At 53.9% G+C, this 12,721-nt stretch overlaps 1 protein-coding gene and 1 long non-coding RNA gene across 2 annotated transcripts; one reads left to right on the top strand and one right to left on the bottom strand.

The window, feature by feature from the left end:
* Positions 1-8,437: 8,437 nt before the first annotated feature.
* Positions 8,438-9,089, bottom strand: LOC122215176. Its single transcript, XR_006200286.1, has 2 exons — positions 8,868-9,089; positions 8,438-8,686 (listed from the first exon to the last, which is right to left on the bottom strand). It is a non-coding gene; the product is annotated as an uncharacterized LOC122215176 (long non-coding RNA).
* A 1,222-nt stretch (positions 9,090-10,311) lies between these two features.
* SOX11 (SRY-box transcription factor 11) lies at positions 10,312-12,414 on the top strand. The gene has a single exon (XM_042930301.1). It carries the CDS (start codon positions 10,340-10,342, stop codon positions 11,747-11,749), a length of 1,410 nt encoding a protein of 469 aa, XP_042786235.1. The 5' UTR covers positions 10,312-10,339; the 3' UTR covers positions 11,750-12,414.
* Positions 12,415-12,721: the final 307 nt, after the last annotated feature.

Raw genomic sequence — 12,721 nt, 5'->3', positions numbered from 1 at the left:
CACCGGGAGGGAGACTGTTCCAGCCGCTCTACTTGGCTCACCCGTTTCCATCTGCACCCCGTGTCTTCTCTCTGTGTGTGTCTGTCTCTCTGTCCAAATTCCTCTTTCTTAAAAGGTGTCACATCAGCCATATTGGATTAGAGCCCCCCCGAATGACCAGCCACCTTCTCAAAGGCCCCGTCTCCAAGTACAGTCTCATCCAGAAGTACTACAGATTAGGACTCCCATGTGTGAATTTGGGGTCAACACAATGCAGCCTTCAGCAGTCCCTTCCCTGGCTCCTAAAAATCCATGTCCTTCCACGTGCAAAACTCACGTGCCCCGTCCCAACATCCCCGCAGTCTTAGCCGGCCCCGGCGTCATCTGTCAATCCTCAGTCCTGTCTAGATGTCCTCTAGTTCAGTTATGGGTGACACTCGAGGTGAGTTTCTCACCATCTGTGAACCTGTGACCCCAGACAGGTCACCCTCTCCCGAAGTACGATGGTGGGACAGGCAAGGACAGAGGTTCCCACGCTCCAAAGAGGAGACACCGGAAGGGGGAAAAGGGTCATGGTTGGAACCCTAGCAGGGACAGTTCCATTCAGTTTTAAGGCTGACGCCAATCTCCTTTAGCTTGATACTCTTTGCTCTTGGGCCTGCTGGGCAGGACCTTTATCCGCCCCTCGTTGGACTTCACCTTGTCTGGGAACAAAGGGCTCCAGCCCTGAGCCGTGGGGTCCCAGCAGGGGTGGGGGCTCAGCAGGGGCTGAGGCATGTGGGAACCGGCACGGGACTCCCACCTGGAGAGGTGAGGGCCGGGCATGTCTGCCCAGCAGAGTGAGCAGGCCAGAATCTGTTCGAGCAGAAGTTCCAGAAGTTTCCAAGAATCGGAAGGACACGGAGAAAGAGGGCTGGAAAGGGTGCTTCCTCCTGAGCAGAATGGGCATTTGTGACGGGAAACAGCAGCTGAGAAGGTGCTTCGGGGGTCCCTGGAACAGGTGCCCCCGCCACAGAGAAGGGGGTGAAGTTGTAGCCGACAGTCTGTGCTCAGAGCCTTTATGGCGCTGACACTGCAGTGCATTGAGAGAATGTTATTGAGACTGAAAAAAAGGCCGCAAAATGTCACCGTGGGCATATGTGGGGGACTTTGACCTCTTTATTTGCTGCCTGTACAGTCCATGTTTCGACCACGAAAATGCACTACTTTTAAATGGAGCGAGAACAATCATCACATACCGTAAAATACTGGAGTCACAGTTAAATGGTCATATTTAAAAAAGAAGAAACTTGGGCACCCGGGTGGCCCAGTCGGTTGAGCATCTGGCTTCGGCTCAGGTCGTGATCTCACGGTCTGGGAGTTCGAGCCCCGCGTCGGGCTCTGTGCTCACAGCTCGGAGCCTGGAGCTTGCTTCGGATTCTGGGTCTCCCTCTCTCTCTGCCCCTCCCCTGCTCACACTCTGTCTCTCTCTCTCACTTAAGAGAATGCAGCGAAACTAACATCCCCTAGTGTAGAATTTCTGCAGAAATGATGTGTTGGGTCACATAAACACTATAAAGCTGTGAAACATCCACGTGACCTTGGAAGCCACTTGGTCTGAAATACTCACACTCAGAAGAGGAATATGGCAGCCAAAATGGTTATCCATTGGTCTGAAGTCAGGTGGCTGATTCATGGTGTAGCAGGAGGGGGAGAGTCTGGGTTTTCCCGGCCCAGAGTGTGGCGCCCGCACGCAGCCCTCTGCGCAGGGGTCTCTCCAAGCTGAGCAAACACGGGGATCCTCCTACCAGCCGCTCCCCTCTTCTGCCCCCAGTCCATGGTTGTACGTTCGCACACCAACCGACAGCTAGTGTTAACAGGAAGCAGAGATGGGCAGGATCAGTGAGTGCCCCCTCCAGGGAAAGGTGCAAAGCCCATGCCTCTCTACAGGTTTGCTTTCGCTCACTCTATTTCTTATCCGTGCTTTGATTATCTAGAATTTAATGACTGTGCCCCACACAGCTCTGCCTACGCTACAGGGATAACGCAACTAATAACGCTGTTTCGTGGCAAAAGACGAGGGGGGAGAAAAAAGATCTTAACTGCCTTGAACATCAAAAAGATGCACCGGAGACAAGCAGAGAGAGGGAGAGAGAAAGGGGGAGCAGGGGAGAGAGAGGGAGAGAGAGAGGTTGAGAGAGAGTGGGAGGGAGCTAGACAGAGACAGAGGATGAGGGGAGGTTGGCTCAACAAGGGCTGGAGAAGAAAACAAGAGCAGCTACCCAAGTTCAGGAATCGGATAAGGAAAGACGCGCTTCTCCGGGGCTCAGGCGGGGAGGTGGAGACACAGCAGAGGCCACTGTGCAAGAGGCATTGCTGGGACCTGGCCTCCTTCCACCCGACGGAAAAGGGCACCTCATCAGGCGTCACCAGCGATCACCTTCTCGGCCAGGTCCGTCCGTAGGCACCTGCCTCCTGAGGTTGCTTCCACCACGTCCCCGAGATCTACAGGCCGCTCCCTGGCGAGATAGTCACTAGCTCCTAGGCGCCCGGCCTGGGGGGACATCCCCAACACTAACGACACATCCGTCGCTCTGGGCGGGGATGGTTTCTCTAAGAACAGATGAAGATCCATTCATCGGGACGGTAGCCATGTGGAAAGAAACCAGATTTGATGTATTCCCAAAATTGGCGATCCACACCTTTTTATCTCAGACTCCTGTAAACCTGCAGACACACACACTCACAACTACACACGTCCTCTTCCTGAGTGGTGACAGTGACACAGAGGCACTGCTGGAAAAGGAGCAGAGCCTCCGAGGGAGGGGCCTCCTCCGTCCCGAAGTAGATGGACGGGTGTCTTCTCCCCCCTCCCCCTCCCTGCACACGGCCACCTGAGGACGGGCACACAGCATCTTTGGAGTGTCTCTTTTGTTCGGGGGGTGAAGGGTTCACGTAACACACAGGAGCCCTGTGGCCAGCCCACCTTGCTGGCTGCCCATCCCCCAGGGCACGAGACAGGGCGGCTGCAGGAAAATACAGCAGATGCAGGACCAGGCAGCACCGTGTGCAAGCTCAGAGGGCAGCCTGGGAGGAGGGCAGACCTGAGTTTTTAGGAAACAATTACTTACCTTTTTTATGAATAAGGGTTTTTTTTTAATCCCCAGGTGTCCAGTCAAATGGTTTTCCTAGAGCAGTTTCTCATCAACAAACAAACAAAAAGGTGGAGACTGAAGTTGATTAATGTAAGTTTAATGAAAATAAGTTTTGTTTAAATTGCAGAAGCCATCGAGTTCTAACAAATGCCTAGGCACTAGGACCAGCGTGAGCACGGGAAACAGCTTTATCTGGAACCACAAGCGTCTCTCCCGGGCATGGCTGCAGTTTCATTCGTGTATAGTGTGAATGTGCCCGGGGTCACGATGTAAAGACGTGTTTCGTGTGGCAGGTCACGGTCAGAATAAGTTTGAAAGCCACCACTCTGCGCTGCGCTGCCCTAATGCTCCTTTGCGTTTTTGCTGATTGCAATAGAGATAAAGCTAGAGAGGCCGAAAGAAAAGAACCCTGCTTTGCCTGCATCGCAAAGGGGAGTGGATTTTGTTCGAGGGCGAAGCGTTCCATTGGACATGAAGTTGGGGAGCCCTATGGGCCTGGCCGCATGTTGGAGGAGGGTCTAGTTGCAGCGTGGTAACTGGGAGACCGGCTCGGTGTCTGGGGCTGAAATTCTGAGAGTCTTGAGGACAGCCGAAATGCACACGGAAACCAGCAGGAGCGAGTGAAATCCGGGGTCACTTGGGTGGGAGAACTGGCCGAGCTCCCTGGGGTGCGTGAACAAATAGGAAAATTCACTGGACATTTGGCGAGCGGCCACTGCCTGCCAGGGACTGCTGGAGGCACTGGACGGACAGAGGTTCGAACCACCACAACAGCAACATCTGTGGGCCTCCCCCCAGGCGCTGGTGTTCTTCTCAGCACTTGGGGATGACGGTGAGAAGGTGGATGCTGCCCGCATCCCTGCTGGAATGGGAAGCGGGGTGGCCACTCGGGAAGACAGTGTGATGGTTGCTTACAAAGTTCGATACGCTTTGGCCACAGGTTCCAGCTTGTTGGTATTCACCCAAGGATTTGGAAACTTAGGTCCACACCAATACTCCGAATGGATGTTTACAGCAGCTTTACTCACAATTGCCAAAACCTAGAAGCAACCAGGTGAGTGGATACACTGTGGTCCATCCAGACAATGGATACTACTCAGCACACACACACACACACACACACACACACACACACGAGCTGTCCAACCATGAAAAGCCCGAGAGGAACCTTAAATACTTCTTTCTAAGTGGAAGAAGCCAATGTAAAAAGGCTACACACTGGATTCAAGCTATAAGACATTCTGGAAAAGACCAAGAAGAAAGAAACTGCAGAGAGAGTAAAAGGATTAGTGGTTGCCAGACGCCAGGCGCAAATGGCATTTAGAGCAGTGCAACGATTCTGTGCGATTCCATCGTGATGGACATATCGTGTCATCATCCATTTATCAGAACCTACAGAGTGTGCACCACCAAGAGTGAGCCCTAATGTCAACTGCGGGCCCTGGGCGATTGTGATGAGTCCGTGTAGGTTCACAAATGTTAAGCACGCACAGCTCTCATAGGGTGTGTCCACAGTGGGGGAGGCTGTGCGTGTGTGAGGGACAGGCATATAGGAGGATTTTCTGTACTTTTCACTCAGTTTTGCAGTGGACCTAAAACTACTTTAAAAAGTAAAGCCTATTTAAAAGAAAATACTTAGCTCATACGAATAATAAAAAAAGAAAAAACATGAAGTTTGGAAGCAGTAGGTTTGTATAATTCTTTTGTTATTATTAAGAATCAAGGGCTACATGATGAGATCCACTAAAATAATTACAGGAAGGAAGGAAGGAAGGAAGGAAGGAAGGAAGGAAGGAAGAAGAAGGAGGAAGGAAAGAAGGGAGGAAAGGAGGAGGGGGAGGAAGGGGAAGGAGGAAGAAAGGAAAGAACAGGAGAAGGAAGGGAGGGAGGAAGGAAGGAAGGAAGGGAGGAGGGAGGGAAGAAGAAGGAGGAAGGAAAGAAGGGAGGAAAGGAGGAAGGGGGAGGAAGGGGAAGGAGGAAGAAAGGAAAGAACAAGAGAAGGAAGGGAGGAAGGAAGGAAGGAAGGAAGGAAGGAAGGAAGGAAGAAGAAGGAGGAAGGAAAGAAGGGAGGAAAGGAGGAAGGGGGAGGAAGGGGAAGGAGGAAGAAAGGAAAGAACAAAAGAACGAAGGGAGGAAGGAAGGAAAGAAGGAAGGAAGGAAGGAAGGAAGGAAGAGGAAGGAGGAAGGAAAGAAGGGAGGAAAGGAGGAAGGGGGAGAAAGGGGAAGGGAGGAAGAAAGGAAAGAACAAGAGAAGGGAGGGAGGGAGGAAGGAAGGAAGGAAGGAAGGAAGGAAGGAAGGAGGGAAGAAGGAGGAGGAAGGAAAGAAGGGAGGAAAGGAGGAAGGGGGAGGAAGGGAAAGGAGGAAGAAAGGAAAGAACAAGAGAAGGAAGGGAGGGAGGGAGGGAGGAAGGAAGGAAGGAAGGAAGGGAGGAAGGGAGGAAGGGAGGAAGGGAGGAAGGGAGGGAGGGAGGGAGGGACAAAAAGGAAAGGGAAAGGGAAAGGAAAGAAGGACACTGGAACTGGAATTTTCAATCCAAGGCAGAATATTCCAGGGTCTTAGAACACCCAAGCCACCGTCACTCAAACTTCAATAGTGTGTCATTAATAGGTGAAGTCGGCGGATTTTAACGAACATGGTTTAAAGAAATGGAAAAGGAAGTAGCCTGTATTACACTGGATAAGGAGAGAGATTCATTTGTGACGCTTTGGTTCCTGCTTTGCATACATACAGCTTGCGTGCTGGTCATGATGTCAAATTACGTTTTAGAAATAAGTTTCAGAGTCCCTGCCCTGTGTCCTTCTGCTAGTGTTTTAATGAAGCGCACTCTCTGGCTGGGTGATTCAGAGAATACACGAGTGAGAATATCAACAGATTATTGTAGCAACTAAAGTATGTCCTGATGTACCAAACGTGAAGTGACCGTCACTGGCAGCATATGTGTCGAGGGAAGGGGCAGCAGGTGCCTGGAAGCACACCCCACCCCCACCCCCACCCCCACCTCCAGCATTGCACCTGGGGCTAAATGCAATGCAGGAGATCAATATGCAAAGATCAATATGCAAAGATCAGGTGAAAAGAAAGCTCTAGATGGATAGGCTAAAATGCCAAGGCCCTAAAGCACCATGAGAAAACAACAGGGTAAGACAGGGTCTGGAGAGTCTGGGAGTTCAACTGACACCCGTCACCAGGTCTGAGGATACGTACAAGGGGGACTCCAGGTAGACAGAGGATACAGGGATCAAACTCAGGACTCAGGTCTGAGGCAGAGATGCCGAGAGCTAGCAGAACAGTGAGGGGAGAAGCCCGTTTCAGGAGAGGGGGTCACGAGAGAGGAGATGGAAAGAATTGTCCTGCAGGGTATCATTTCAGCGATGGAGATAATGCACGTAGTCAGAGCTCTTGTGAAACGGGTGTGTTCAATTTAACGGGTCAAATATTTACCCAGTGATATTTTTAGTGTATTATTTGCTTAGCAAAATGTTTCTTGTTCAGAGGGAGTAGGAACACTTTGCATGTATTCTAAATGTGTTATCATGATTTTGAGCGATTTCGTATAATAGCTTACCCTTTACATAATAGTTCTTATAAATGAAAGGTCTTCTTTCTAAAGATACGTTTGTAAAAAAAAATAATAATAATAATGATAAAAATAGTCATTTGTGGCTATCATAGAATGTACATCTTAAGACTCTGAGCGTTAATTATATACCCAACAATGTTTAATATTAGCAGGAAAACTGCAGAGACGTCCATAGATACACACACATGAAATGTATATTGGCTATGAAAAGATGATTCAGAGGTCTAATCCTGATATGCATTCACCAGTTTTAAATATAGCAGACAAATTTCCATTTTACTAAGCTAAACTTTCAGGAAGTGTATCATTACAGAGGACTGCATTTTCCATTTGTTAGCCTCAAGTTCCTTTAACTAGTTGGTTGATGCTGATGCTGCAAGCAACCATTTTTTACGAGTAAATACTGTTCCTGTGAGAAGCATTCAGGTCTCAGGCATGTTCCCATTTCTTTTCTTTTAATGTTATGCTTATTTTAAAACCTTCCCATAGAGAGGGTGAAAAAAAAAAAAAGAAGAGAAAGGAAAGAAAGGAAAAGAAAAGGAAAGGGAAGAAAAGAGAAGAAAAGAAAAAAAAAGAAAAGAGAAAAGAAAAGAAAGAAAAAGTATACATAAGAGTTATTTAGTTTTTCTTTTCTCCCTTCAAGTCCTCACTAAATTCACTCACATTAAGGAGGTGGGTAGATCGTGTTACAAAATAGCAATCAAGGTAATCCTTTCTGAAAATTCGGACCTTTCTATGGAAGACGGAGGGGGGAATTAGCTCCAGTCCATTCCTGTGGAAGTTTCCATGCCTGCTCTTGCTCCGCCAACCTCTACTGTGTGTTTCTGGAAAGACCCATCAAGTCACAGCACTTCCCTCTCATGGTCCCTGCTGCCCGGCTCGCACTAATAAACAATCCCGGTCACTGGTTTTCTCTTCTCCTCCGAGGGTGACCCATCTTTCTCAGAACAGAAATTATGTTTCTTATCTGAAAGACTAAATATTAACTTATACTTCCTCTGAGAAGATCAGAGCACTCCCAGAATAAACCCATTATTTTCCAGCCTGATTGTACTTAATCTAATTCTCATTCTAAAGCTAAACATGATTTTTGCTGTCAAGTGAAAAAGGCAAATAAACACCGAATTTGCTTAAGATTTGCAAAGGCATTCTCTCTCAGAGTCTGAAATGCTAGATGCCCTCATGGTTTGCACGAAAATAATGCAACTGGGCTAAATTTTTTCGAGGCTTCTGGCCGGAGTATGGCTTTATCATGTGTTGGGTGGGTTGGGGGGGGAGCAGTGAGGATTCACCAGTCCATCCACCCACCCTCCTGTCGTGTTCCCAGGAGCTGAAATGGCTGGGAAGTGTGCGCGCAGAGACAGGAACACGAGGCAGGGCTTGCCTTGTGGGAGTGAATACGGATTTTCACACACTGCCTTCGGTTTTATACATCTCCAGACTTGAGGTCACCCTGTGTGGATGACTGTAAATTCCTCTGGTTCCGATGGCTCGAGAGCATAGATTGCCCACACGATTGGCTTGAATATCACAAGGATTGGACGCAGTGTTTTTCTTTAGGATGAATAACGTGGGGGAGGGTACTGCAATGGTGGCACGCGCGCGCGCGCGCACACACACACACACACACACACACTCACACACACTCACACACACTCACACAACCGCGCGCGCGATGGTCTGTGAAAAATGTGAAAACATGGTACCATTTTCTGTGACTAAAGACATCAGGAAACTGCAACGTGCAAGCAATGCAGTGTCATTTGCAGGAAAGGAACCCGAAAGGGAGCAGCGGGTTGGGGTCACTGTGCGAGTCCTAAGAGGCTGACTTGTCTCGCGAAATACTCTGGGCAGTATCTTGGGGAATTACTCAAAGTTGCCGGCTCGCCAGCGCTGGAGGGTGTGAAGGCAGCGATGACGACAGGCAATGAATAGGAAGCAGTGGTTTTCTTTCAATCTCCCCGCAGAATATCCACAGATGGGTAACAGCGACTAAATAAAGAAACACAAAGAGAAACGGGTTTCCAAGTAGCACAGCGGGACCGACGGGCCATGGGGCCGCTTTACATAAGCCAGCCTGTTCTCCGGGTACGCTCGCAGTCCTAGGAGCAGTGCGCCCCACCTGGGCACAGACACGGGACGTATTTGGACTCGGAAGTTGGGGTGCACCTACTTTTCTCCTCGGTCCGTGTCGCTACCTAAAACAGCCAAGGCCCCGCAAGGCGTGCTGGCTCCTCGCTAGACGTTCAGGACGAGGCTGCTCCGGAGGGCGCTGGTGACCGAGAGAGGGGGAGGGGACAAAGAGGAAGAGGGGGAACGGGAAGGAGTGGGGAGCGGGGGGAGGGGACAGGGCGGGCTGGAGAGCCCGGGGGGCGGGGCCGTGCCGAAGCTCGCGGGTCCCGGGAACCGGGTTCAGAACCAGCCTCGGGAGTGGCCAGATGGAACGCGAGGACCGGGTCCCCGCCCCAGCCCAACCCCGCAGACCGTTACTCCGGCCTCCGCCTGGGGCGGGACGCACGCGGGCCGGGCGCGGCCAAACGGTCCCGCTGCGTCTCCGGTCGCCGCCGAGGGAGGGAAAACACGGGGAGAAAAGGGACAAAGCACCGCAAATGCAGACGGGGGGAAGGGAGAATGCAGCCTCTCGGGCTTTATATGGATTTCTTTGCCTTAGAAAAACAGGGAGAAAGGGAAAAGGAGAGAGAGAGAGAGAGAGAGAGAGAGAGAGCGAGCCCACGTGCCCGGGAGGTGTTGTGTTAAAGCGCCACCTGCCGTCGGCCGGGGCGCGGCGGGCTCCCCCGGCGGGCTCGGGCGCGCGCGGCTCCGGGAGGCAGCGGCAGCCACCCGGGGGCGCGCCGGGCGGCACCCGCCCGCTCCGGCTGCGCGCGTGCCCGAGCGTGTGCCCCGGGAGGGCGAGCGGGCCCGGTCGGCTCGGTCGGACCGGCCTCCCGGGGACCCGGCACAAAGGGGCGCCCGGCCCGGCCCGGACTAGTCCGGTTCGCCGCGGTGCAGCGCGCGGCTCCCGCGCATCCCGGGAAGCGGCGCATCTGTGCACACACGCGGGTTTTTTTTTTTTTTTTAAATAACATATTTCCAGACGTGCCTCCCCCCTCCTCCCGCTCCCCCACCCCCCATCTTTGCAAAGCAGCCCCGAGGGCGGACGGTGGGGGGGGGGGAGGGGGGCGGAGGGGGCGTGGCCGAGGAGTTAATAAAGGGAGAGGGGCGGAGCCGGGCAGCAGCCATTGGCTGGCCCGCAGAGTGATGTCACCCATATGACGCCCTGATAACTAGTTGGGAGAGAGCCCTCAACTTTTTGCAGAAGGAGCGCGCGCGCCTGGGAGTGCTCGGGGTCCGGCGCTTGCGGCGGGAGCCACGAGCCGGAGAGAGGGGGTCCCGGGCTGCCTCGACCGCCGCCGCTTCTCCCGTCGCGGCCGCAGCTTCCCGCGCTCGGGCGGCCGTCGCCGCCGCAGCCGCCGCAGCCGCTGTGTGCAGCCTGGAAGGGGGGGAGGGGGGGAGGGGGGGAGCCGCGGACGCGGGGTACCGAGGACTTTGCAACTTGCCCGGGAAGGTGGAGGGGCGAGAGGGGGAGGGGGACCTCCGCACGAGACCGAGCGGCCCGGGTTGGAGCGCCCAGCCCCGCGGCGGATCATGGTGCAGCAGGCGGAGAGCTTGGAAGCGGAGAGCAACCTGCCCCGGGAGGCGCTGGACACGGAGGAGGGCGAATTCATGGCTTGCAGCCCGGTGGCCCTGGACGAGAGCGACCCGGACTGGTGCAAGACGGCGTCGGGCCACATCAAGCGGCCGATGAACGCGTTCATGGTGTGGTCCAAGATCGAGCGCAGGAAGATCATGGAGCAGTCCCCGGACATGCACAACGCCGAGATCTCCAAGCGGCTGGGCAAGCGGTGGAAAATGCTGAAGGACAGCGAGAAGATCCCGTTCATCCGGGAGGCGGAGCGGCTGCGGCTCAAGCACATGGCCGACTACCCCGACTACAAGTACCGGCCCCGGAAAAAGCCCAAAATGGACCCCTCGGCCAAGCCCAGCGCCAGCCAGAGCCCCGAGAAGAGCGGCGGCGGCGGCGGCGGCGGCGGCGGCGGGGGCGCGGGCGGCGGCGGCGGCGGCGGCGGCGGCGGCGGGGGCGCGGGCGGCGGCGCGGGCGGCGCCAAGACCTCCAAGGGCTCCAGCAAGAAATGCGGCAAGCTCAAGGCCCCCGCGGCCCCCGCGGCCGGCGGCGCCAAGGCCGGGGCGGCCAAGGCGGCGCAGCCCGGGGACCTGGGCGGCGCGGGCGACGACTACGTGCTCGGCAGCCTGCGCGTGAGCGGCGCGGGCGCGGGCGGCGGCGGCGGCGGCGGGGGCGCGGGCAAGACCGTCAAGTGTGTGTTCCTGGACGAGGACGACGAGGACGACGAGGACGACGACGAGCTGCAGCTGCGGATCAAGCAGGAGGCGGACGAGGACGACGACGAGCCGCCGCACCAGCAGCTCCTGCAGCCGCCGGGCCAGCAGCCGCCGCAGCTGCTGAGACGCTACAACGTCGCCAAAGTGCCCGCCAGCCCCACGCTGAGCAGCTCGGCCGAGTCCCCCGAGGGCGCGAGCCTGTACGACGAGGTGCGGGCCGGCGCGGCCTCGGGCGCGGGGGGCGGCAGCCGCCTCTACTACAGTTTCAAGAACATCACCAAGCAGCACCCGCCGCCGCTCGCGCAGCCCGCGCTGTCGCCCGCGTCCTCGCGCTCCGTCTCCACGTCCTCGTCCTCCTCGTCCAGCAGCGGCGGCAGCGGCAGCGGCAGCGGCGGCGAGGACGCCGACGACCTGATGTTCGACCTGAGCTTGAATTTCTCCCAGAGCGCGCACAGCGCCAGCGAGCAGCAGCTGGGGGGCGGCGCGGCGGCCGGGAACCTGTCCCTGTCTCTGGTGGATAAGGATTTGGATTCGTTCAGCGAGGGCAGCCTGGGCTCCCACTTCGAGTTCCCCGACTACTGCACGCCCGAGCTGAGCGAGATGATCGCGGGGGACTGGCTGGAGGCGAACTTCTCCGACCTGGTGTTCACGTATTGAGAGGGGCGCCCCGCTTCTCGCTCTTTCTCTCCGCGGGTGCTGAGCAGGGTTCCTCGGGAGGAAGTCGTGGTGGTCGTGGCGGTGATGATGATGATGATGATGATGATGATGATGATGATGATGGTGGTGTCGATGGTGTCGGTGGTGGCGGTAGGGTGGAGGGGAGACATGAGATGCTGATCTCGATATGATGTCGTGACACAAAGAAATTGGAAAAGATGATGAAAATTTTGGTGGAGTTAAAGTGAAATGAGTAGTTTTTAAACCGTTTTTCCTGTCCCTTTTTTTTTGTTTGTTTTTTGGGGGGGGTTGTTTGTTTGTTTTTGTTTTTGCTCCCCTCCCTTCCTTTATCGTGTCTCAAGGTAGTTGCATACCTAGTCTGGAGTTGTGATTTCCACCCCCACCCCCAAATGTGGTTTTGTAATTACTATTTCTTTTTCTTGAAATTCGTGATTGCAACAAAGGCGGAGGGGACAGGGCGGGGGAGGGGAGGGAGGACCCGCTCCGGAAGGCGCTGTTTGAAGCTTGTCGGTCTTTGAAGTCTGGAAGACGTCTGCAGAGGACTTTTCGGCAGCACAACCGTTACGCTAGGGAGTTGGTTGGAGATTTTTTTTTTTCGTAAGAGATCTTAAAGAACTGATGATTTTTTTTTAAAAAAAGAGAAACACAAAAACAAAAAAGGGACCATTGCAACTTTTTTATTTTATTTTATTTTTTTGGAGGGAGAAAACTGATGTCTTCTATGCATCCGATTCTTAACAAAACTGCAGGGAGCTTGAAAAAATGCAGACTGTACAAACGCTTACAAAAAAAAAAAAAACTGTGAACTGACTTAAGATCAGAGTTTACTTTTCAGATCAAATTGTTTATGGTTTTACAAATGTGATTTCTACTTGCCAACTTTTTTTTTGTAACTTGTTCCCTTATACCTCCTTGATTGAATACCAGACAGCCTAGACCTCAGTACAAAAG

The sequence above is a fragment of the Panthera leo genome, chromosome A3 (genome assembly GCF_018350215.1).
Source record: "Panthera leo isolate Ple1 chromosome A3, P.leo_Ple1_pat1.1, whole genome shotgun sequence".
NCBI classification, from domain to species: domain Eukaryota; kingdom Metazoa; phylum Chordata; class Mammalia; order Carnivora; family Felidae; genus Panthera; species Panthera leo.
The sequence above is the reverse complement of the archived record's forward strand: the minus strand, read 5'-3'. Positions and strand labels throughout refer to the sequence as shown.

Bases quoted from the DNA above. Each gene is read 5' to 3' on its own strand.
- SOX11 (XM_042930301.1), top strand. From the start codon at position 10,340: ATGGTGCAGCAGGCGGAGAGCTTGGAAGCGGAGAGCAACCTGCCCCGG.